At 40.3% G+C, this 23,770-nt stretch overlaps 1 protein-coding gene across 5 annotated transcripts in view; it reads left to right on the top strand.

The window, feature by feature from the left end:
* Nucleotides 1-23,770, top strand: part of POLR3B (RNA polymerase III subunit B) — a 110,851-nt gene that overhangs the window by 29,186 nt on the left and 57,895 nt on the right. For all 5 annotated transcript variants that reach the window (XM_029953953.1, XM_029953954.1, XM_029953955.1 and 2 more), the window contains 5 exons: nt 2,348-2,470; nt 7,307-7,426; nt 10,068-10,202; nt 19,001-19,162; nt 21,868-22,068. In XM_029953953.1, coding sequence (XP_029809813.1) covers nt 2,348-2,470; nt 7,307-7,426; nt 10,068-10,202; nt 19,001-19,162; nt 21,868-22,068 — 741 coding nt within the window. The remainder of the gene's footprint in view (nt 1-2,347; nt 2,471-7,306; nt 7,427-10,067; nt 10,203-19,000; nt 19,163-21,867; nt 22,069-23,770) is intronic.

Genomic DNA, 23,770 nt, shown 5'->3' with positions numbered 1-23,770 from the left:
CCAGGAAATGGCAATCTCCAGCCTCCAGATGCAAATCTTGTTTACTGGCTCACTCAACTACGACAGTATATATGTCCCATCACTGTCATAGTAGATGCACTCAGTGCTTGTTCAAAGGATAATTTAGGGTTTTTTTCTCTCCGTTTAAAAATTAGAAGTGATCATTTTTTTTCTTTTTCTTTTTTTTTTAATGTTTTTATTTATTTTTGATACAGAGAGAGAGACAGAGCATGAGAGGGGGAGGGGCAGAGAGAGAAGGAGGCACAGAGCCTGACGCGGGGCTCGAACCTATGATCGTGAGATCTGACCTGAGCTGAAGTCGGAGGCTTAGCCAACTGAGCCACCCAGGCGCCCCGAGAAGTGATCATTTTTTAGGATTGCTCCCCTTTAACCTGTGAAGTGCTAAGTGTTTTAAAGAATTTACATAATTTTTAAATAGTGGAGTTTATGCCTAGCATCCATATGAACAAACACATCATATTAACTTAGAAATAAAAAGACATGAGAATTAAAGTATAAAAAAGAGATTTGTGTCCTGAGAGTATCTTTATTGTTCACTAAACAAAAACATTTTTGTACAAAACAAGTTATACATTTAAAAAGTTGTATTTTGGTAAGTTTCATTAGTGAATCTAATTCCCAAAGTTGGTCTGTTAGTTTTTGTGCCATGCAGCACATTCAGCACAGTTTCTGTTGGTCAGAGACCTGGGAGTCACTTGGCTGGGTGGCTCTGGCTCAGGGTCTTTGTTGAGTCAAGATGTTGTTCAGGGCTGAAGTCATCCGAAGGCTGGACTGGGGCGGAGGGTCTGCTTTCCTGGCGACTCCTCCACCAGGCAGCTGGCTGCCCACCAGACCTTTCCCTAGAGGGCTCAGGTGTCTTCATGACAGGGCCGCTGGCTTCCCTGGAGGAGCGCTGTAAGAGACGGAGCCAGCGGAGGCTGCAGCGCTGTTTATAACCAGGGCTCCGGAGCGCTCCTCCGTAGCTTCCACCTTTTCTTCTGAAGAAGCGAGTCATTAAGTTTAGCCTTCACCCTAGGAGGAGAATTAGTCTTTACCTTTCGTGAAGAGTGTCAAAGAGTCGGCGAACCTTTTCCAAACTGCTACAGTTTGCCTAAAAGTGGGGACGTAGCATATATTTAACTCCCCCCACAAAAGCTTCAGAACTTTCAGTAAGTTTACATCTGATTCTAAAGTATCCAGATTGAATTTCTAGATCAGAGATTACTCAGGGTCAAATGGAGGACTGTAGAGTTTTGAGTCTTCTTGTTACAGAAACGAAGACACTGAGGAGGACGGGGTGACAGGGCAGTAGTGGTGTGAGGTCTGTCTGTGCCCTTGCTTTAGGACGGGGCCTCAGATCTCTTGACCTAGAGAGGAGCCCTCTCTGTTGTACTCAGGCTCATGTTGTCGGTGTTCCTCACTGGAACTCGAGATTCCGTTTTCCCTTTCTCCCTTGCATGTGGAGAGCTGGGAACCTGAGCACCAAAACCTAACTGGACAGTTGTTCCTGGTTCTGTTTTCTCTGCGTAGCTGAAGGAAGAATTTTCATGCAAACGTAACTTTCCTCCTAACTTCTGAGAAGCAGAGTCTTGCTCCGCCAGGAGAGGGTTAGTGAGATTATGCTCCATTTCTCGATCTGGCAGCATTCCAGGCAGGCATGTGAAGGAGGGAGCCGTGGAGCCATATGGAATCTACAAAGACCTGGGTTGCCGGCTGCCACCTTGAAGCACTTAAGAGAAGTGGGTTTCTTAAACCTCCTGAGTGTGTTTTTAGTTTTTTTTAAAAACCTCTTTTTAAAACTTGAGTAAAGTGTAGCTTGATATCTCCAGAATAGTGAGGTAAAACATCCTTTAAGAAAAATTCTTTTAGCCTAAATGTGAATGATATGACAGTTGTTAGAAAAAGTAGTCTTGTGACAAAACTAATCGGGGTTTGATTTGTTTTCAGCAATATTTTCTGATTACTGCCCTTTTGCTGTTTTTTTGGTTTTGTTGTTGTTTGTTTTTGTTTTCAGTTTGCTTTTGTAATCGTGACCAGTGTCTCCATTATACCTTCCTACCTCCTTTTTTCATGGTGAAACTCCTAGGATATTTAAACATTTTAGAAGACGACAGACAGGCAAAAAGTGCTCGAGAATGTTTGTTTTCGTCTTCCAAATCGAAATTTTCTGTTTCAGGTTCTCCTGCAGCTTGCACGATGGCTGCCAATGCCAGATGGCACCGTTTCTGAGAAAAGAGCTAGCTTTTGCTTAGAAGTAATACCCACAAACAATGCCGAATTAGCATAAGCAAATGTCAGTGAGTTAACACAAAGCCAACACTCTTTCTATCTTTTCTTTCCTTCCTAGGCCATGGGTGTTGAGAGTGACCAGGAAATTGTACAGATGATTGGAACAGAGGAGCACGTGATGGCTGCATTTGGGCCCAGTCTGGAAGAGTGCCAGAAAGCTCAGATTTTCACACAGATGCAGGTGTGTCTTTTCATGTCGTCCTTTGCTATGAAAGGGAATTGGAGATTTAATGCTGCCCATAGATAAAGCATCTGATGCATGACTTCTTGGGGTGTAGGTGTGGGAGGCTGTTGGGGAAGACCAGTAGACAAGCTTCTTTGACGTGTGCTTTAGGAATTGGAGGAAGGAGTTTGTCTTGACAGATTATCGGCCTGTGGTGTCTAACTTGGAAGGGGGATATGTGGCCAAGAGGCTTTTGTTCTGATAAAATAGCAAGTGCACTTTTTTCACTTATGTGCCCAAATGATATGTTTTTGAATGACAACAACTCTAGTGTAGAAGACTTTTTTCCTCCCTCTGCTCTCCTCAATTTCCCTTTTCTTCCCTACTTCCAGTTGCTTTCAGTGTCCAGTTGTGGTCTCAATTCCTTTTTCTGAATTCCCAGTGTCATCAGCAAGAAAATCCAAGGTCAGAAACCCTTCACCAGTACAGAGCCTTCATCCACCTGGAAGGAAATCCTACTGGGAACCTGGAGGTTTTAGACAGCGCTCAGAGATGAAGACAGGGAGATCTCTATGCCAAACAGGATGAAATGAGTTGTATTTCCTGCCCTTGCGACAGGGAGCTCTGATAGCCACACTGAGCATGTTTAGTGCCACACTTGTAAAGTACTTTGCTAAGTGTAACGTGGTAGCCTTGCTCAGGGCCGTCCTGGGGGTAGGGATTCCCTGCTATGGAAGCACAACAGACGGTCCTTACTTATCCACATGTACGTTGTCTGTTTTGTGGGTTGCTTTTAACAGGATGTAAATTCCAGGCTGCATTGTCCTTATTACCCAGGATGCTTGTGGAGGTAGCATTTTCCCACTTATGTCTGTTAGTGTGTGTTCTGAAAATCAAACCACTGTTGATATTTTCGTCGACTGAGCTAGGAAAACATTCAAGAAGGTTGATCATTATATGTGAGTACATATAATTCCAAAGCACAAGTCAGTAGGGATTATTATCACTGCCTTCCTCTTTTTATGCGGTTAAGTAATAGTCAACTCCAGTTATTGGGCAGGCGGCATCAGGAGAAGTTGTGTGGATCTAGGAGGTTCTATCTGTGGTCTTTATTGAAAATGAAACATTTTGTGATCTTGAATCTTTGTTTCCAACTGGAATTATATTGCCCAAGGGTTCCCAGACCATGAAGAGGAAACGTTAAGAAACACCCAGGAGCTGGCTCAGTGTGGGGAGATACACTCTCTCCTTTAGAGCTCTGTAGGGCTTAGGAAGAGCAGATTACTTCAGTGATACCTCAGTGGATTCATTGAGGCCTGTGAATATTCATTTTATAACAAATAGCATTGTTGTTGCTCAGCTAACCCTGTAACATGGAATGGTAAAGCTTGTGTGAGAAGGCTAATAGTGGGTGAGAAAACCGTTTCTTTTTCTTAAATAGGTGCTTACAGAAAGTGTCAGCTAGCTGACTGAGAGAAGTTCAGTTGAAGGTGAGGGGAATAGACAAACAGGTGTAAGGTTGACATGATTTGCACTCTTGGTGCTGGATTAGAGCATCGATTAATTATTTGCAACTACTAAGAGGCTATAGAGACATACATAATCCACAATGGTTGGTAAGTTGAACATAAATTTGGGCAGTGTGGCTAATTTATGTTATTTTAAGTGAATGTGGAGCAGGTATGCAGTATCTTCTATAATAGGACTTTTGACAACATGGCACTTAGTGGATTGCTAAACACCCATGCTGTGTTTGCGTTTAATGCCTCCCATCTCATTGTCTCCTCCATTCCTTCTGCCCACAAAGCCTTTCTCTGGGCCTTGGTCACAGATGTTTTCTATCATCCTTGTTAAGAGTTGTGGTATGGGGAGAAGAAATTATTAGCCTTTTGGAGGATAGGATGCACTTAGGGATGTCATCTTGGCCTTTTCATGACCAGATTGGGCTCTCACCCCAACCCGCACACTGTGAACCCTTGGCAGCATTATTAGTTATTTTAGGGAGAAGTGGCTTTTGCTACATCAGAAGGGATACTAGGCTCCCCTGTGTTCCTCAGTTTTTTCCTCAAAATGAAGGGTCTCTAGCCTCTTTCCCAAGGGAACTGGAAGACCAAAATTTAATGTGGACATGATTAGGATCAGTTTAGGGAAGACTGAACTGCCTGTCCCTTGGCAGTTCCCGCTGACTGTGGGCTTGCTTTTATTAGTTGCTCGGTCCCCACTTACTGCTAGGTCCTTGCAGCAAGGCCTGGCACAGTCTCAGTTTATCATTTGCTCTAACGGACGTTTAACTGAGAAGATCCTGGTCTGATGTCCCGATCTCACCACAGACAGTTTCCATTCTGTTCCCGGCCCTGAACTAGTCATTAGGAACCAAAGAAAAAGATGACACGATGTTAGTCAGAGACATACCCGTAACTAGACAATTAAAATGCAGTGTGTTCTCAAGTGGAAGGAAAGCACTTAGTTCTTTATACATAAGGAATTCAAATAGCACAGAGAAAGGAGTGGGGTTAGGAAGGCTGCACAGAGGAAGTGATACCTGAGCTAGGTTTTGAAGCACTCCCAGGCTGTAAGTGGGGACAGGAATTTCAAGATAAGAATCAGGAATCCTAGCTCGCTCTTCTAACTGAAAGCCGGTTTAAAAAAACAAAAGTACATTTATTTTGTTGTTAGAAAATAATGAGAACCACATGATGATCTTCTTAAGGAACTTTTTATTACAGAAAAACTTCAACACATACCAAGTATACAGATTAGTATTGTGAATCCTCATGTGCCCATCACACAGCTTCCATAATCACAAACACTTTGCCATTCTTGTTTCATCTAAATGTCTATCTACCTCTTACCTGTTATTTGCTTAGTTTTTAATACTTCATTAGATAGAATTTATGTACGCTGAAATGTACAAGTCTTAATTGCACAATTTGGCACTCTTTTTATAAGATGTAGAATATTTTTTCATTACCTCCAGGAAGTTCCCTCCTGCCCCTTCTTAGCTACTTTTCACCTACTCCTCTGATTTTCTTCCCCACTGTTCTGATTTTTCTCCACAGATTAATTTTGCCCATTCTGGAAGTTTATATGTGGAATTACGCAGTAAATGCTTTTCTGTGTCCCGTTTCTTTTGCTGAGCGTACTGTCTGATATTCCTCCAAGTTGTTCCTTTTTATGTCATTTATCCACGCATTTCCTTGTTATTACCGAGTAGTATTCCATTGTACGAATACCACAGTTCATTTTTTTCTGTTGATGGACACCTGGTTGTTTCACTCAGTGTTGCTGTAAACATTCCTGTACCAGCCTTTGCCTGGACAGTTCTGCCTTTCTCTTGGATAAGTACCTACAAATAGGATTGTTAGATCAAAGAGCTTGTGAATGTAACTTTTTATAAAGTTGCAACTGCCACACCTTTTCCAAAGCAGTTGCACCATTCTGCAGCACCCCCCACCCTCCCAGCGTGTGAGAGTTCTGATTGCTCCATGCCCTCACCAGCATTTGGGCCTGTCCAGTCTTTAATTTTAGTCATCTACTAGGTGTCGAGCAGTATCTGTACTGTTATGGTTTTAATATGCATTTCACTGATGACTAATGTTGAACACTTTTTCATGGACTTACTGACTTTCTTGGTGAAGTATCCAAATTTTTTTGCTTGTTTTCCTTGTGGAGTTTTCTTTAGTATTGAACTTCAGAGTACTTTAAAAAAAATCCTAGATATAAATCCCTTGTCAGAGTTATGTTCCATAACTTTTTGGGGGTTTGCTTTATGGTTGTCGATTTCTGTCCTGTGTAACGAAATTTCACCAACTCCAAGGGCAAGAATATATTCTCCTGGGTTTTTTTTTTCCTGGAAGCTTTATAGTTCTAGTTTTTATGTTTCTGTCTAAAATCCACTTAAACTAATAATTTTTTTATTTGGTGAGAGGTAGAGGTCAAAGTTAATTTTTTACGTTGTAGATATTTAATTGTTTCAGTACCATTTGTGGAAAAGATTTTTCCCTTGCCAATTGAATTGCTTTGGCACTTTTATCAGAAATCATCTGACCATGAAGGTGGGGTTATTTCTGGGTGTATTTTCTTCCATTGATCTATCTGTCCTTATCCAGTATCACACTGCCTTGCATACCATAGCTTTCTAATCAAAACTAATGTAATGTAAATCTTCCAACTTTACTTTTTCAAGAGCACTTTTTAGCTGTTCTAGGTCTTTTGTATTTCCATGTAAATTTTAGAATCAATAGATTTTTGGTTTTTAAAAAACCTGCCACAGGTATAATTGCCAGGAACAATTATGATGTGTCTTTGGTCAGTTTGGAGAGAATTTTAACAGTAAGGCACCTTAACACTATTATACCTTTTCAGTCCCTAAAAATGACATAACCCTCCATTTACTTGGGTTTCGTTTTCTCCCAGCAGTGCTTTGTAGCTCTCAGGATAGAGGTCTTACCATGGTGTCCGTCCTTTCTGAGGGAAAGGAAGTACAGCTCCAGAGTGTTAACTATGGACAGTGGTTCTCTCTGGGCGGAGGACTGATGGCTGCTTCATACACATCACGTGTATGTGTATATACATGGAATCTGTTCGTGTGTATATTCTAAATTTCCTATAGTGGCCATGTATCAATTTTGTAGTTAGAAAACGAACTATAAAGAAATGGAACCAGTGTATTGGGCAGCATGTCATGCTGCTTGTCATTAATCTGTGACAAATGTTGATTTTTGACTAAGCCTCACACAACATTCTCTTTAGCCAGGATCCCTGTCTTTTTGCTTATAGTGTCATGTATGGGTTGGTGTTTAATAAATCCCCTCCAGTGGTGTCATTCAAACATCAATATATCTGTTTTTATAGGCATTAAAATATATAGGGAACAAAGTAAGGAGGCAAAGGATGTGGGGAGGTGGACCAAAGAAGACCAAAATAGAAGAGGCAAGAGAGCTCCTGGCTTCTACCATCCTGACGCATGTCCCGGTGAGTAGCACTGAGCAAGTGTGAGCTGTGCTCATGGTGGGGTCCATGTATTGAAGAATTTTGAATACAAGTTTACATTAATTAAAATCTGGTTCTGTAAGAAAAGAAAGACTCTAAAAAGGACTGGACTGCCCCGTGGAAATCATCTCCCATTTTCAGTGGTTTATTTGTACTTTGGGAATGTTAACTGTATTCTGTCATTATCATCCTGTTTACTCTCCTGTGCTTCCTCTTCTGATCTACAATTACAGTTTTTTATATTCATACGTATCTTAGTGCTGCTACTAGATTTCATGGTTTTGAAGGGCAGAGATAGTGTTAGATGTTCTTATTTTTAATTTTTTAAAATTTTCACATCTCTCTACATATATAGATTTTTGGTTTTTATCTTATTTTTTTTAATTAATAGTTTATTACCAAGTTGGTTTTCATATAACACCCAGTGCTCTTCCCCACATGTGCCCCTCTCCATGACCATCACCTCCCTTCCCCTTCCCCTCTCCCTCTTCAGCCCTCGGTTTGTTCTCAGCATTCAGAGGTCTCTCATGATTTGCCTCCCTTCCTCTCCCCAACTCTTCCCCACCTTTCCCCTTCCCATAAAAAGCCTGCCACAGGTATAATTGCCTTATAACCTATATCTTTACATAGATATATATAGAGATGTATATATGTCTTTATGTATTTTTAAGAAAAGAGAAACAATGTGAACAGGGAAGGGGCAGAGATTGGGGGAGACACAGAATCTGAAGCAGGCTCTAGGCTCTGAGCTATCACCACAGAGCCCGACACGGGGCTCAAACTCAACAACCCACGAGATCATGACATGAGCTGAGGTTAGACGCCTGACCAACTGAGCCACCTAGGTGCCCCGATGGTATTAGATGTTTTTAAATGAAACAGGCCTTGCTCATTTACTCTATTTATTGTAAAATACATAACAAACGTACCATTGGTAAGTGTGCAGTTCTGTGGCATTAAGTGCGTTCTCACTATTGTGCTGCTATTGCCACCATAGATACTTTTTAAATATTGGGTAGTTTATCTCCAGACCTTGAATTTTATTTTATTTTATTTTATATTATTTTAAGTTTATTTTCCTTGAGAGAAAGAGCATGCAAGCAGGCTTTGCACTAACAGCAACATGGGGCTCAAACTCACAAACTGTGAGATCATCACCGGAGCTGAAATCAAGAGTTGGACGCTTAACTGACCGAGCCAGCCGGGTGCCCCATAATGAATTTTAGAGTTCACACTGTCCAGCCGCCTTTACTTATAGTACAGATTATCCAGTCCAGACAAGCTGGTTTGTCTTGTCACCCAGCTGGTTAGTAGACAGAGAGCTAGAATCCATCTTTTGACCCTAAGACCCTAAGTGCTTAACGCACTCGACCCTTGAATAAGTCAGGTTTGAACCGCATGAGTCCACTTATATGTGTTGTTTTTTTTTCTCAGTAATTGCAGTTTAGTACTATAAATATATTTTCTCTTCCTTAAGATTTTCTCAGCAACTTTTTTTCTCTTATTGTAAGAATACAGTATATAGCAATCAAATTATGTGTTAACTGTGTTATCAATAAGGCTTCTGGTAAACAGTAGGCTATTAGTAGTATGTTAAGTTGTACGTGGATTTTCAACTGTACAAAGAGTCGCTGCCCCTCATGCCTGTGTTGTTTCAAGGCCACCTGTATTTACTTTTTATTAATTTACCATTAAACAGAAATTGACCATGAGGGATGTGGGCAAGAGTGATCATTCCCCTCCATTTAATATAATGTTACTCTTTCTTAGTGATAGAATTATTTATTAGACATTCTTGCTAACCAAATACTGTAGTCTGGTTTATAATGAGTATATTGTTCATACATATTCTTCACAAATGACACAATTCTAGGGTTGCATACTCTCTCTTCAGGAAACGATCATAAAGGAAAGTCAAGGGGTCTGTGGAAGCGGAGAGTGACCACTGACACACATTCAGTTTGGGTTTTCTTATTTTAAAACACATTGTTGGCTAAATAACATACAGATCTCTGATGCTGCCATTTGTATGTGGACTAATTGAAAGAATTAAAAAACTCTTAATATCAGGGTGCCTGGGTGGCTCAGTCAGGTAAGCGTCCCGCTTCAGCTCAGGTCATGATCTTACGGTTCGTGGGTTCAAGCCCCACATCGGGTTCTGTGCTGACAGCTCAGATTTTATCTCCTTCTCTCTCTGACCCTCCCCTGCTCACACTGTCTCTGTCTCTTAAAAATAAATTTAAAAAAATTAAAAAAAATTTTTAATATCAAAGCTGGGTCTCTAGAATTTTAAACTCTGGATGACCATTTAAAAATCAAGACACACACACACACACACACACACACAAAATCAAGACAGCCACAGTGAGTGTCTCTGGCTCCCCAGCGCTTTCCCAGGCAGCCTCTCTGTCTCCAGCAGAGAGTCTCTTGGATGGCCTCAGAGCCTCAGGACCCAGGGAAAGGAGGTGGTAACTGCGAGTCCGAGTCCGAGGACCAGCCCAGGGAAGGTGGTGGGCTCCACCTCTTTGAGGGAGTGGCATGAAATATACAGGGAAGGCAGGAAGGAGTTGATAGTGGCTAATGTGCATTGTCTCAGAAATTTTCTCTAACTCCTAAATTACAGGTTAAAGAATTCAATTTCCGAGCGAAATGCATCTACACTGCAGTGATGGTGCGAAGAGTGATTCTGGCCCAAGGAGATAACAAAGTGGACGACAGAGACTATTATGGTAACAAGCGACTGGAGTTGGCAGGACAGGTGATTTAATTACTTTATGTCAGCAGGCCTGAGCGTCAGGTGCAGGTGTGGGGTTCACAGTTTTTCAAAGCATGAATGCTTACTCAGAATTCCAGTATTAAATAAAAGTGGAGCCTCTCTGGCTGAGGTGGGGTATAAAGGCTTATTTCTCTACCTGCTTGCCCTTCCCCTGCATCTCCTCTGTGGGATTCATAAAAGTTTGCTCTCTAGCACAGAGTGCAGACTCTAGCAGGGTCCCTGATGGTCTTGTCCCAGGGCACCTTTCCATCCCTGTCTCATGCCAAGGCAGGTCACCTACATCTTCCCAAACACCCCGTGATGCTCTATCATCCTTCCATGCCTTTAAGTTATGCCTTCCGCCTCTGCCTAAGTTTCTCCTCCCCCCATCTCCCTTTACCCTCCCTCTAGTGAGGAGCTGCTACCCATTCTTGATTCTTGGGGTCACCTTCTTTGAAATCTGTGAACCCCAGGAGAAGTTAGTTGCTCTGTCTTCCAAATGCCAGTGACATTTTGTTCAGGTGTTTATATGTATGCTAAAATATACTTTATTCTTTACCTGCAGACTTCTTTCTCCCCTAGACAGTAAGCTCCTTGAGGACAAGAATACTTTATATTCCTCTTTGTAATCCCGCTGTAAAGTACTAGGCACCGGAGAGTCATTGGAGAGTGACACTCTGTGAGGCACCTACTCTCAAGAGTGCATTTTGTAGGGGAGACAGTGAACAAGTAAACAGCAAAGAAATGAGATAATATTAAACAGTCATATGTGTTTAAAGAAAACCCCAGACAGGCTAATGTTAGAGAGTTGGGGTGTTGGTGGAGGAAAGGCATGTTACTTTAGTCAGCATGATCAGGAAAGATCTCTTTGGAAAAAGAGATATATTTTAAGCTGAGCCCTCAGATACACCTCTGAGACTTGAATGAGAAGCCAGTCTCATGCATCCTTGGGACCTGCATTCCAGCAATAGCCCCTTGAAAATGTGCACATTCCTGCGCAGTTCCAGCACCGGGGCTGGAGGAGGGTCAGGGCAGCTGGGGTGCGTGAGGGGCAGAGGGGAGGTGCAGAGGACATCAGAGAACCAGCTTGTGGGCCATGGAAGGGGGTTTGGACTGGTTTTCCATGCAATGGAAAACCACTGGAGAATTATAATCAGGGAAGTGACATGATCTGAGATTTATTTTAGAAAGAGCTGATGTAGAGACAGGCCAGGAATGAGCCAGTTAGGAGGCTGTGACAGTATTCCATATGACACATGATGGCAGCTAGGATAACAGATCCTACAACTAAAGCTTTAAAACTAGGATTAAAAAGCGATAGCAATTTTAGGTTTTGGAAGAAGGTTGGCATCTGGACTCCTGGGGAAGTCCTGTGTGGCTAATGGTTGATGCTAGCAGGTGGGTTTTCCACCACCTTCAAACTGACCTCTGCTCAGGATACCATGCATCTCCCCACCACCAGCAGCCCCAATTTTTACAGTTTTTTAATTGGCAAAAATCATGCCGTTAAATGAGTCCATTAAAAAAAAATGTTGATTGTTTAGAAGCATAAGGAATGGAGTCAGGAGAGGAGAGACTATCCTGTTGCTTAAAAAATTAGAATTAAAAAGAGGGTTCCTGTGTGCAAGAAAACATTGCTTTATAAACAATGTAAGGACATAAAAGGCATTGTGTTGGCAAAAATGTGTAAAAACAATAGCTGCTAATTTCACACCCCATGGGATGAGGGAGTATAAATGTGCTTCAGCTTTAGATAACAGAGCTGGATCCACTGGCCAAGTGGGTTCACAGAGCTTTCCCTCAGTCCCTCTGCCGCCAGAGGGCTGGCAGGCCAGCCGCCAGTAGAGGTGTTAGCAAAACGTACCGATTTCAGGCTTAATCTTTGCACCTACCTTTTCTTTTTCGGTAATGTGTTCATTATTTGCTGAGCATTACTCTATTCTTTGTCTGCAAATTTTTTGTTTCTAATGCAGCTTGCTTTGTATGGGTGAGATATGGAACGGCACCAAAAATCCGGCACCCTGGAAAGCCAGGGATTTCCACCCTGTGACAAAAGAATGCCGTCTTGACTTCAGAGATTGCCTAATCCCAGCTGTTCTGATAATGTAATTAAGGCTGCCTAATGTCTTTAATTTTGCAACCAGTTTGTGTGAAAAGGAGAATTTGGCACTCTGAAGGCTTAACACTAAATAGCAATCTCAAGACGCCTAATTAGAATTCTCTGACATTAAGCTAATTGGTGAAACTGTATTTCAGCAGCTTAACTACTTTATTAATTTTTTTTAGCATTTTCATTGAAAATCAATTGATGAGCTGTCAGCATTTTTTCCTTAAATATAATTTGCTCTTTGGTGTTCCTGTTCCAATCTAGCTAGAAGGCCTAACACTAGCAATGAAAGGTGTTGAATATTATCACCAGCGTTTCATCTCTTTTAATCATTTTACTCTTGACCTAAATAATGTGGCTTATTGTGTGACTTGGCCTCGGAGTTTCCTCCTGCCCTGTGAACGGGAGGACGTAATTTCTCTTAAAGCGAAAATCTAGAGATGGAGAAATTTAATGAGGCAGTAGTTCAGTGGAGTGTGCTCTTACATTTTACTTGTTTAGGACAAGAGGCGTTTCCTTGCGTTTCAATTGGGAGGCTACGGCAAATTCAGCTGGGATCTAAGAAACTTTGTCATAATTTGAGACACAAAAGTCTAAGTGTAAAGGACTAATTAAAATAGAGCTGAGCCTTTGTGGTTTAGGTTAAGGGCATTTGCTTCTGTTCAGGAGGCTTATTCAAGTTCCTTTTGCCAGTTTCCACAGGAAGTTGCTGCAATGGGCCTCTTCATCCCGCTCACCCCTCTGCACCTGCTTCCATTCCCATACTCTTTCCGTGAGTGAAGCTGCTGGGTCTGAGTGGAAGAAAGGATTAAGCTCTCAGAGGAGGAAGTTTTCTTTTTAGAACACTTCTGACATGGTACATTCAAGCCCAAGAGCCTGGCTTTCCTCTCTGCAAAGTTGATTTTAGTAAAAAAGTGGAAGAACATGTCCTACCTTAAGGGGGAAAAGTATAAAATCACATTCCACTTTGGAATTTCTTCAGTAGTAAGTAGCTAAAGGAGAAAACTCTTTTGCTTTGAATATCTTCTTCAAAAGCTTCTACCAGAAGCTACCTATGTATTATAAACATTCAAGAATATAGTCAGTATGGAACTTAGATAATCTTTATCTCACATGGTTACACTGAGTTCAGAGTCCCCCTTTCAGTAAATAGTGTATATCTAACATTCCCATGATATTATTTTAATATTTTTTTTAGGTCACTTAGATCACAAAGACACCAAGCTTTTTTCTTTCTCTGTAAAGGAAAAAAAAATGCTTACAAAAGGGGGGGGGAACTAACGCAATTAACTGTACAGAGGAACTTAGGTGTTTGTAGTATCATATTTGATTACTGAAGACATGTACCTGCTGTTTACTTGTAGTGAGCCACCTGTTTAGTCTCAGGAACTTTTTATAGATGGTATTCTGGGTATCTGTTGCTGTGTTGCATGCTATCCCAAAACGGTGGCTGAAATTAACAACCACTTCATTATACCTCACAGCTTTGTGGGTCAGGAATTCAGGCAGGATTTAGCTGTTTGATTCTTCTGTTTTGCATGGTGTTGATGGAGGTCAGTTGGTGGTATTCTGCTAACAGGTGTGGGAAGAGCTGGAAGACTGGTCTTGACTAGGACCTGGCCTTTCCAGTGTTATGGCATTCGAGTGGCTCAGGGCTCCAAACAAATGTTTCCTGTGAACAGGACAGAACCGGTGCAGCCTTAATGACCCTAGTCTTCAGCTCCTTTATTTCTGCTTTATTGGAAAAAGCGGTTACAACCTTCACCCAGATTTGGGGCAGTGGGAGGACTTGGGCCACACTTCTCAGTGTGTAGTTCTGGGGTCACCCAGAGATTTGAGCCAAGTTTACATACATAATTGGGGGTTTCCTCCCTTTGGTTCTGTGATTTTCTCCTTTCCAGCTTTTGTGGTAGCTCAGATCTTTATCCTCTGGGTTTTCAATCCAGTAAGACTGGATCTCTCTGAGTTTTGGCTTCTCAATGTAGCTTGTACCCTTTTTACCAATATGGCCTCCCCTTAATCGAAAAGCTTTAAAAACGGGAAATGCACCCAGTGCCATTTACTTTTGAGACATGTTGGCTTTCCTCCAGTTTCTGCCTTTTAGACACTCTCCAGTGGCCTCAGATAGTTGTAATATTTTATCCAGAGTTTATAACTATTATCAGGAGGTGAGTCCATCCGATAGGAGCTTCTCTGCCAATTCTGGAAACAGAACCATCTTTGTCTGTTCTGATGACTTCCTATTACATCCCATTGACCTGGTTTCTGTGGTTATACTATTCCAGATAGTCACCTTGGCTTAATATTATTTAATTTTTATTATGTAACTTTTAACATGATAAAATGTTACATAAATATGTTTTGAAGGGTACAAGTAAAATCAACACCCTCAGAGCCACTGTCTGATTTAGTAATTCTTAAAAATCTAAAAAATCAGTTGATTCTTAATAATCAATTAATACCATTCTGTTTACCTGTGTATTTCTTCCTTATTCTTTCTCTTTTCCCCTTGTCCTGAATTTTTGCCCTTTTTTATTGTATTATCTAAATTTTTAATTTAAAAAATTGAAAATATATTATTAAAGTACAAGTTTTGCCCATTTTTGAATTTTATAAAAATAGATTCATGCCACATATGTTTTTCTGGAACATTTTTCTTCACTCAGCATTATTTTTAAGATCTATATTGTTGGGTGTCACAGTACTTCCACTTTTGTAGTGATAAATAACACTTTGTCCATTCTACCAGTCGAGACCTTTGTGTGATTTCCCTTTTTAAAAAATATTAATGAAAGGGGAAGGGGGGTGATGGACATGGAGGAAGGCACTTGTGGGGACGAGCAGTGGGTGTTATATGGAAACCAGCTTGACAATAAACTATAAAAAAAATTAACATTCATATTTATCATTTCAGGTGCTCATATGCAAGAATTTCTACAAATAAGATTGCCAAATCCTAGAGTCAAGTTAAATCTCCAGTTTAACTGGAGAATGTCAGACTAGTTCCCAAGTATTTGTACATTATTCTGTATATGAGTTCCTGATGATCTCCATTCTATGCCTTAGTATCAAACTTTAAAATTTTTGCCTAGTGGGTATAAAGTGTCATCTCCTTGTGGTATTAATTTGCATTTCTTTTATTACTAATGAGGTTGAGCCTCTTTTGCATATGCTTATTGACCATTACTATTTTTCCTTCTTTGAAATGCTTTTTGGGTTGTTTGCATTTTCTTTATTGATTTAAAGGGTTTTTTTGTTTTTTTTTTTGTTTTTTTGGGGCTATTCTAGGTTTTGCTGGTGGTTTCCTCATGATGACTTTCAACTATATATTCCTCTCTATTTCTCTCCTCTCTATTTCTCTCCTCTGAATTTCTTTTAAGCCAGGAATTAAATTAAGAGGCTAGATCAAATTCAAGTTCTTTTTTTTTGGCTAGCATGCCATTGCACAGTTTGCTGTTATATTCTATCAGGAAGAATATGACTAGTTGTATCTATATTTGGTGCCATGGGCATTGATCACTGGAAATTTGATCCCATGATGTCCTGAGAATTGATCATTGGGATCTTTCTCTCATGTGAGAGAAAGTCCAGGGAAATATCCAGTATTTGGGACCCTGATTTCATCTTTGAAGTTCCCCATCAACTTTTCTCCTGATGGTTTTATTTAACAGCTGCTGATGATATTCCTTTATCTATTGTTTAATTAGGGCATGCAAAATAGTGATACACCACTCTTTCTGCTCTTTTTTAGCTAGAATTTTTCAATAAAGAATACTTTTCAATATCATCTCTTTGGTTACCCTGAGACATAATTTATATGGGAAAGGCAGAATAAATGCTTGCTAGTTTTTTTTTAGCCAGTTTACAGAATATTGATTTAACTTTCTAGTTACCTCCACAGATGAAGGGTTTTGTTTTTTTTCTATCATCATAAACTTAGGAATTTTAACATTATAACTGAAATGTTAGAATTACTGTTTCCATTAAAAATAATAATAAAAAGGCTGCTAGTTTTTTATTGAGATTGCATTTGAATTTATAGATTTGGGGGAGAATTGACGTCTATACCGAGTCTTCTAATCCATGAACATAGTATATCTCTGCTATTGAGATTCTCTTTAATGTCTCTCAGCTTTTTGTCCCAAACAAACTTTTTGGGATTTTGTTTTTTATTTAGACATAAATGGTATCTGCAAGTAACAACAGTTTTCCTTTCCAACACTTACATATTTTTTTTCTTGCCCTAGTGCACTGAATGGTACTGCCAATACAGTGTTGAATAGGAGTGGTAAGAATGGGCATTCTTTCCTATTCCACAATTTTATAAAGCAAAGCTCTCAGTTTCCTGCCCTTCCCAGTGGGATCTGGCCCCTGCCTTGTATGAGTGCAGAATCCTTGACCCAGGCACGTGTCCTGCTCCTCTCCCAGGGAAAGATGGTTTGGCTTCTCTTCCTCTTTCCTCTGGCCATGTACCTTTTCCTGGAATTGGTGACCAGTGGGTTTGCTGGCCTTCCTCCAGCAGTTGACTACTGTTGCTTATTACTAGCTGCAAGGCTTATGGTGGGAGCAAGGGGGCCTTCTGCTCCACTCTTAGGGATGGATGGCTTCTGCTTCTGTCCCTTTCTCAGTGCAGGTCACCTTTGCCTGGTTTCCTGACTCTTGTCCAGTGACTTGAAGATTTTGCTTCATGTGAGAGAAAGTCCAGGGAAATGGGATTTTATTGCTTTTTCCAATGAAGGAATCTTTCTCAGGTCTTTGGCTTTACTTCAGTCTTCCATGACCACTCCATAGCAAAGAACTTGTAAGTCAGATGCTCTTTTTTCTGTCTGAGGCTCCGAAAGAGTCTAAGCTTCCATGGTAGCCCACATTTGGCTTGTAAGCAGTCCTTCAAGTTTTGACTGATTTCTTCTATGGCAGACAGATGTCATCTCTCTCATGTGTCCCATCTCTCTTTGGGGAAACTGTCCCCCTTTGTATTCAACTCACCTGGGTACCTTGCAGCCTTACCTCTCTGTTGGACCCCAGAAATGTATGATTCTGTAGTTGATTTATCTGGATGTGGAATTTGCAAATCTTTCTTAAACTCCTAATCCTAGCTTTCTTTCCACCTCTGCTATTCATCTGTTTCATGAAATCATCCATTAATCCTGTTTTCCAATAATCTAAGGTAAGGGATTAAAGAGTTTGATTTTTTTTCTCTAGCATTGGCTGAACTATCATGTTTCAGACTTTACTTTGGCCTCTGTTGCCTTTACATTAACCTTCTCTGCTTATGTAGACTTTTGCCCAGACCACTGGTCTGAGGATGGGTGAGAGTCTGTGGTCCAGTTTCACTGGTCTGGAGAGGAATGAGTAAGGATGGATGGTGTGAGTTTTACCAAGCAAATTATATTTACTTTTTTGTGTTTTTCTCCTGAGATTATTTGCTCTGCCAATTTTTGATGTTAAATTGTTTTTTTGAAAATGAAATGATGATGTAGAGTGGGTATTATTTCATTTTATAACCTTTTTATTGAGAAATATTACAGAAAAATGCATAAAACATAAATTTCAGCTTAATTGTTGTAAAATACCTTTGTAAATAGTACTCAAGTTGAAAAATAAAATTTCAACACTTTAGAAGCTCCCCATCCCCAACATATCCCTTCTTGATTGAAATCCTCCCCCTCCAAGGTAAGACCCTTAGCCCGATTTTTATGGTATTCACATCCTTGCTTCTCTGTAGAGTTTTGCCATCGAATTCTAGTTCAGTTTTGCTGGTTTTGAACTTTATGTAAATGGAATCATATTATATATATGTTATTTTGTGTGTGGCTTCTTTCACTCAATATTATGCTTTTAGGATCCAGCCGTGACTTTGTGGTTATTTTTTTGTTCATTTTCCTTGCTTTATAGTGTTCCATTATTTTAGTTTGTCTAGCTAAATATTATTTGTATGGCTTTTAGTTTTTAGCTCATACGAATAATGCTGTGAATGTCTCTTGTACTGGTGCACATTTCTGTAGGGCAGTGATTCTCAAGATGCCCTTCCCCCACCAGCAGCTCTGGCATCTCCTGGGAACTTGTTAGAAATGCAAATTCTTGGGCCTATTGAATTAGAAACTGTAGGGGTGGGGCCAGCAATTTGTGTTTTAACAATCCTTGAGCGTAATTACCATGCATGCAGAAGTTCGGAAGCACTGCTGTGGGGGTGTACCTAGGGAGGAACTGAGGAGACTTAGGGAAGACTAGATTAATGGCAAACTGTCCTCTAAGTAGTTGTAGCAATTTACATTTTTACCAGGGATGTAGGAGAGGTCCAAAAGGCACCACAGTTTTTGGTGTTGTAAGACTGTTTAATGGTAATTCTTCTCTCCCACTGCCCTTTTGGGTTTTAATTATCTTTATCTGTAAAATTAAAACTTAGGTCACTGGTCAGTGAAATCTAAAAGCCTGGAAGTGACTGGTCTAAATGAAATATATTTGAGTGCAGAAATTTTGTGATCATTTTTGCTCTTACTCCCAGTGCCTCGAATAGCGATAAGCGCATGGAAAAGTACATATTTATCAAGTTGAAATTTAAAATACTTTATCATTGCTCAGTAGTTTCTCCATCTTTTTTTGAAAAACAGTTTAATAACGACTTAAGATTTTATCATACAGACTAGTAATGCATTTTGAAAGTTCACCATATACTTTTATTTATTTTTTTTAGCTTTTATCACTTCTTTTTGAAGATTTGTTCAAAAAATTTAATTCTGAAATGAAGAAGATTGCAGACCAGGTGATTCCTAAGCAAAGAGCTGCCCAGTTTGATGTTGTGAAACACATGCGTCAGGACCAGATCACCAATGGCATGGTGAATGCCATTTCTACCGTAAGTCTCCATCCATTTGTTGAGGTTTTTGTAACTTATTTATACCTCTGTTCCATGGAATGGAAATTGAAAGTACTTTGGGAATCTAGGTGAAAAAATAACATGTATATTTAGAGGATGTTTACAAATCACACATTTTCTACCTTGAAAGACAGTCCACAGTTTAAATGTTATCACTAGGAATCTTGTTACTGTATAACTTCTTGCCAAATTATAGTCGCTCTTCTATAAGGTGGTAAGAAAATAGACACCCATACATAGAGGAAAAGTTTTTAGTTTAACTGGGAATAGCCCTTCTTTTAAAGGATACTACTTCCCCTTGTTTTCTGTAATAAAACTGACATATCGCAAGTAAGTTTTTTAATGGCAGCTTTTGTTCAAAACAATACAAAACGCTTGATTCCATTGTAGGTTTGTGTTCCTCGTAGCACTATCAGCTGTTCCTCACGTCAGTGATGAATTCAGGCCTCAGCAGCTGCTGTGTATTCACGGCCCCTGGCTGTTCATAAAAGGTTATCAGATAGGTTTTTGCTTCCTTTCTTAAAGCATAACGACTATAGGTCTATCTGATGAAGTCTAGTTGTGTTTTGTACGCCAGACATAAGATTAGTTGTATTGATGGGAGTCTGCCCTGACAAAAGGATAGTGTGCTATAACACGTTGATTCCCCTAACAATGAAAGACTTAGTGGCAGACTGGCTGCAGTTCTTGCCTTTAGAAACTAGCAAGTGGGTCTGTGTGAACAGCCCTTGCAGTGACAGCTACATCTAACTTGACACGAACTGGGCCTTGGTGCCCATTTAGGCACGTTACACTCTGTGGCCCAACCTTGTGTGAAAGTAGGTCCCTGGACATTTGAAGAGAAGCCTCCAAAGAGCACTTGAACGCACGTCAGTTTGAATTACTTTTCCGTTCTTTCTGACCCATGATTTTCAGGTCATGATAGCTTTATGGAGTAGTTCTTTTGCCCCTTAGTGACATTACTTTGCCTCTCGGAGAAGCCTGCCTATTTGAAAAAGCCTTGTTGTAGGTGGACCCCAATCTGTAGCAGCCAGAAAAACTTCCGTGTTCTCTTCTAACATTCTGTATTACCATTAATAGAGTATTTTCAGCAAATACGTTTTCTCAGAAGAGCAGTTTTAGACTCCTTGTCTGTCTCTCTCCTTGCCCTTCTTATGATACTCACACAGAAGACTAGAACAATCCCTCTTGTTGGACACCTTGGCTTCACTCCCCATCTACTCCCATTTGCCAGCAGCTGCTGCCTTATTTTAGCTCTGTGCGAAATCTCTATTTACCTTCCTCACACCTACTCTCTGGGCATCAGTCTGTTTGCTAGGTTTACCCTCATTCAGAGCAGAAAAGGAGTTAACTGATGAAGCAATGTAAGAAGTTAACTTGTGGAATAAATGTGTTTGTCTGTTTCTTTGCTTTGTAAAATGCAGTTTCTTCCTAGAATTTAACTCTTTTCCACTTTATCAAGAACTCAGGCTTCTACAGTGACAGATCTTTACTGTAATAATGATGAAACATTAGTTTGTGAGGGAATTCCCCCAGAGTCACAGGTTTTAAATCAAACAAATCATGTTATCTCCTTCTAACAGTTTTCCTCTCATAAGGGTTTTTAGCTTGGGATCCAAGAGTCCCCCCTGTAAGTGAAACGTTTTAAAATTTTGTGTTCATGGTCCTCGTGCATTTTTCCCAAGAGAACAGACACAGCTTTCATCAGATTCTCAAAAGAAAAATGAAGACCCACCATTTAGCAGATATAGTCCTTCTTTTGAATCAGAAAAATTATTGAATCAGTATCTTTTTTTGACAGTTTCTACTTTACTTTTCTATGCATGCTGTTTTCTATTGCTAGTTCATGTTACCATGAATTGAAAATGTATTGCTGACCTTCTTTAAATTATCTTTCAGAATATTTAGTGTATATATTCATTTGATACAACTACAAGGTGATATATTTAATATGTCCCTTCTTGTAATTCAGTGCAAAGGAGATAAACTAAATTTAACATTTAAGATTTAGAAAAATAATAATGTTCAAGATACATTTCCTGTGAATCTCTCTTAAGATTGATGTGACAGCCACAAAAGAAACATAATATTTCTTCATATGAATATATATGCAGTTTTTAGCCTTGATTAAGAAGCCTACAGTTTATTCATTATCCCTAATAACTGCTCTTGGAGTCATTTTTCTGGTCTTTTTCTATTGGTATATTTTCCTCTAATTAAGACAAATTTTGGAAGACATCCAAATAATGGTACATTCCAACATGAAATTATCTCTTTGTGCTTCCAGCTACTTTTACCTTAAAATATGTGTAGAAATTGCTAGTGTTCTGTTAATTAGCTTACTGCTTCCAGTGGAAGTCTCTGCTGGAACTGGCTTGCTTGGGATGTAATTAGTTCTTCACACACTAACTGCTGGGACGCGGGAAGGCTGGCGTATCACCGCGTTCTGGCCTGGTTGCCAGACATAGGTGATAGTCATCAGATCCCTAGAGAAATCCTAGGGAGTGACTAGGCTACATTTTCATTTCAATTTGTAGTATTTTGATTCCTGAATATGCACCGTGGCTCTGATTTCACAAATAGTTTCTGTGATGAACTTCTCAGAGTGGCTGCAAAATATCAGGCACATACAGACATATCTGGGGTGGGCTTAAGTCTTTTTATTTTATTGTTTTCCTCTACAGGGAAATTGGTCTCTAAAGAGATTTAAAATGGACCGCCAGGGTGTGACTCAAGTGCTGTCTCGCTTGTCATATATATCTGCACTGGGCATGATGACAAGAATCTCTTCTCAGTTTGAAAAAACAAGAAAAGTGAGTGGTCCTCGATCCCTCCAGCCATCTCAGTGGGGAATGCTCTGTCCTTCGGACACTCCTGAAGGAGAGGTAAGGGACCCAACGAGTCTCTGCTGTGTCAGAGGTAGTGTCTGTTGGTGGTGTGGTGTCCTAATTCTGTCCCTGTTCCCCCTTATCCTTATTTTGGGGGGAGAGTCAGTCACTCTTTGGCAGCGAAATTGATGCAACCTGTCAGGATGACATCAGTGTCATTCCAAAACCAGTACCAGCATTCGATTTAGTACCTCACCTAAATAGAAATATGGTCCCAGTGTTCTTGCTTTTCTTAGCTTATCCCAAGAACCAAACCATGCAGTGAAGAGGGGATAAGAATGTGAGGGGAAATCGGGAGACCCATCACCATATTCACGAGGATCTCTTGAAACAGCTCCTTGTTTTCCTCAGGTGTGCTTGGCGGGCCAGCCAACAGGGAGCACAGAACCAACGGCTTGAATAGGGTGTGCTCCCACAGCATCGCCATGTCCACATGCAGGCCCTTTCTCTTCAGGCTTGACCATTGTTGGTCTCACCCGATTCTGTTCGTTGTGAACTGGGAACTTCCAGAGGAAGGAGCCACGTTAGGTTCACCTTCTGTCACGAGCTCCTCCCACTGAGCCTCATCCACGGTAGAGGCCCCTTAGATATACGCTGAATGAATAAACACGTTAGTTATGGCATGTCAAAGATGCAAGTTCCAAAGAGCAGGAATTTATTATGACTTGGCAGAGGTGAAAATAGAAGGCCAGGCAGAGTTACGATTTTTAGAAAATTATCATTCGTCTCCTAATTTATCTTAAACCATATGGAAATGCACACTAAAATTATGCAGCTTGTCACATTTGCATAACTGAGACTTCTTGAGCTTTGGAGCGCTGAATTTTCCAGTGATGGCTTCAGCTAACCTTAGCGAAGGACCTGTTTTATGGCATCACTACAACAAGATGGTTTTGAAGAATCGAAAACACAATCTTTACATGTACCATGTCTCAAGTGTTTGTTTTTGTTTTTCTACTTGGTGTGTTATGTCCATGTTCATATTTTATCTTAGATTTTTTGGGGTTTGTGTAAAAATTAAAAAATATTTTATTTCTTTTTTGTTTTGAAGAAACTTCAGATGTACGTAAAAGTTGCAAAATTGGTACAAAGAATTTCCATAACCCCTCACCTAGATTGCTCAGTTATCAACCTCATGAAATAACATTGATAACGGTATTGTAATCTATAGGTTATAGAATAGATTACAGATTACAGAATCTATACCTTAGTCAAATCTTGCCACTTACCCCACAAGTGTCTTTTTGCTGACCCAAGATCACACCCTGCTTTCAGTTGCCACATCTCCTTCGTCTCTGATCTGGAGCAGTTCTTCTGTCTTGCTTTGCCTTTTATGACCAAGAAGCCTATCGAGTGCTGGGCATTCACTTTGTTGACTCTCATTTCAGACCAAAAGGTTTATATTTTTATGTACCCACATCTATCAGTGTTTCCCTTTACTGTTTTGGTTTTTTTTTTTTTTAAGTTTTTTTTATTTTGAGACATAGGGAAAGTCCCCATTGGAGGGGCAGAGAGAGGTGAGGGGAGAGAGAATCCCAAGCAGGCTCCCTGCTGTCAGTGCAGAGCCTGATGTGGTGCTCAATCTCATGAACTGTGAGATCATGACCTGAGCTGAAACCAGCGCTCAATGCTTAGCCCACTCAGTCACCCAGGTGCCCCAACCTTTACTGTTTTTATACAGCATCCTCCTCATGACTGT

This window comes from Suricata suricatta, chromosome 10, assembly GCF_006229205.1.
Source record: "Suricata suricatta isolate VVHF042 chromosome 10, meerkat_22Aug2017_6uvM2_HiC, whole genome shotgun sequence".
Taxonomy (NCBI): domain Eukaryota; kingdom Metazoa; phylum Chordata; class Mammalia; order Carnivora; family Herpestidae; genus Suricata; species Suricata suricatta.
The sequence above is the reverse complement of the archived record's forward strand: the minus strand, read 5'-3'. Positions and strand labels throughout refer to the sequence as shown.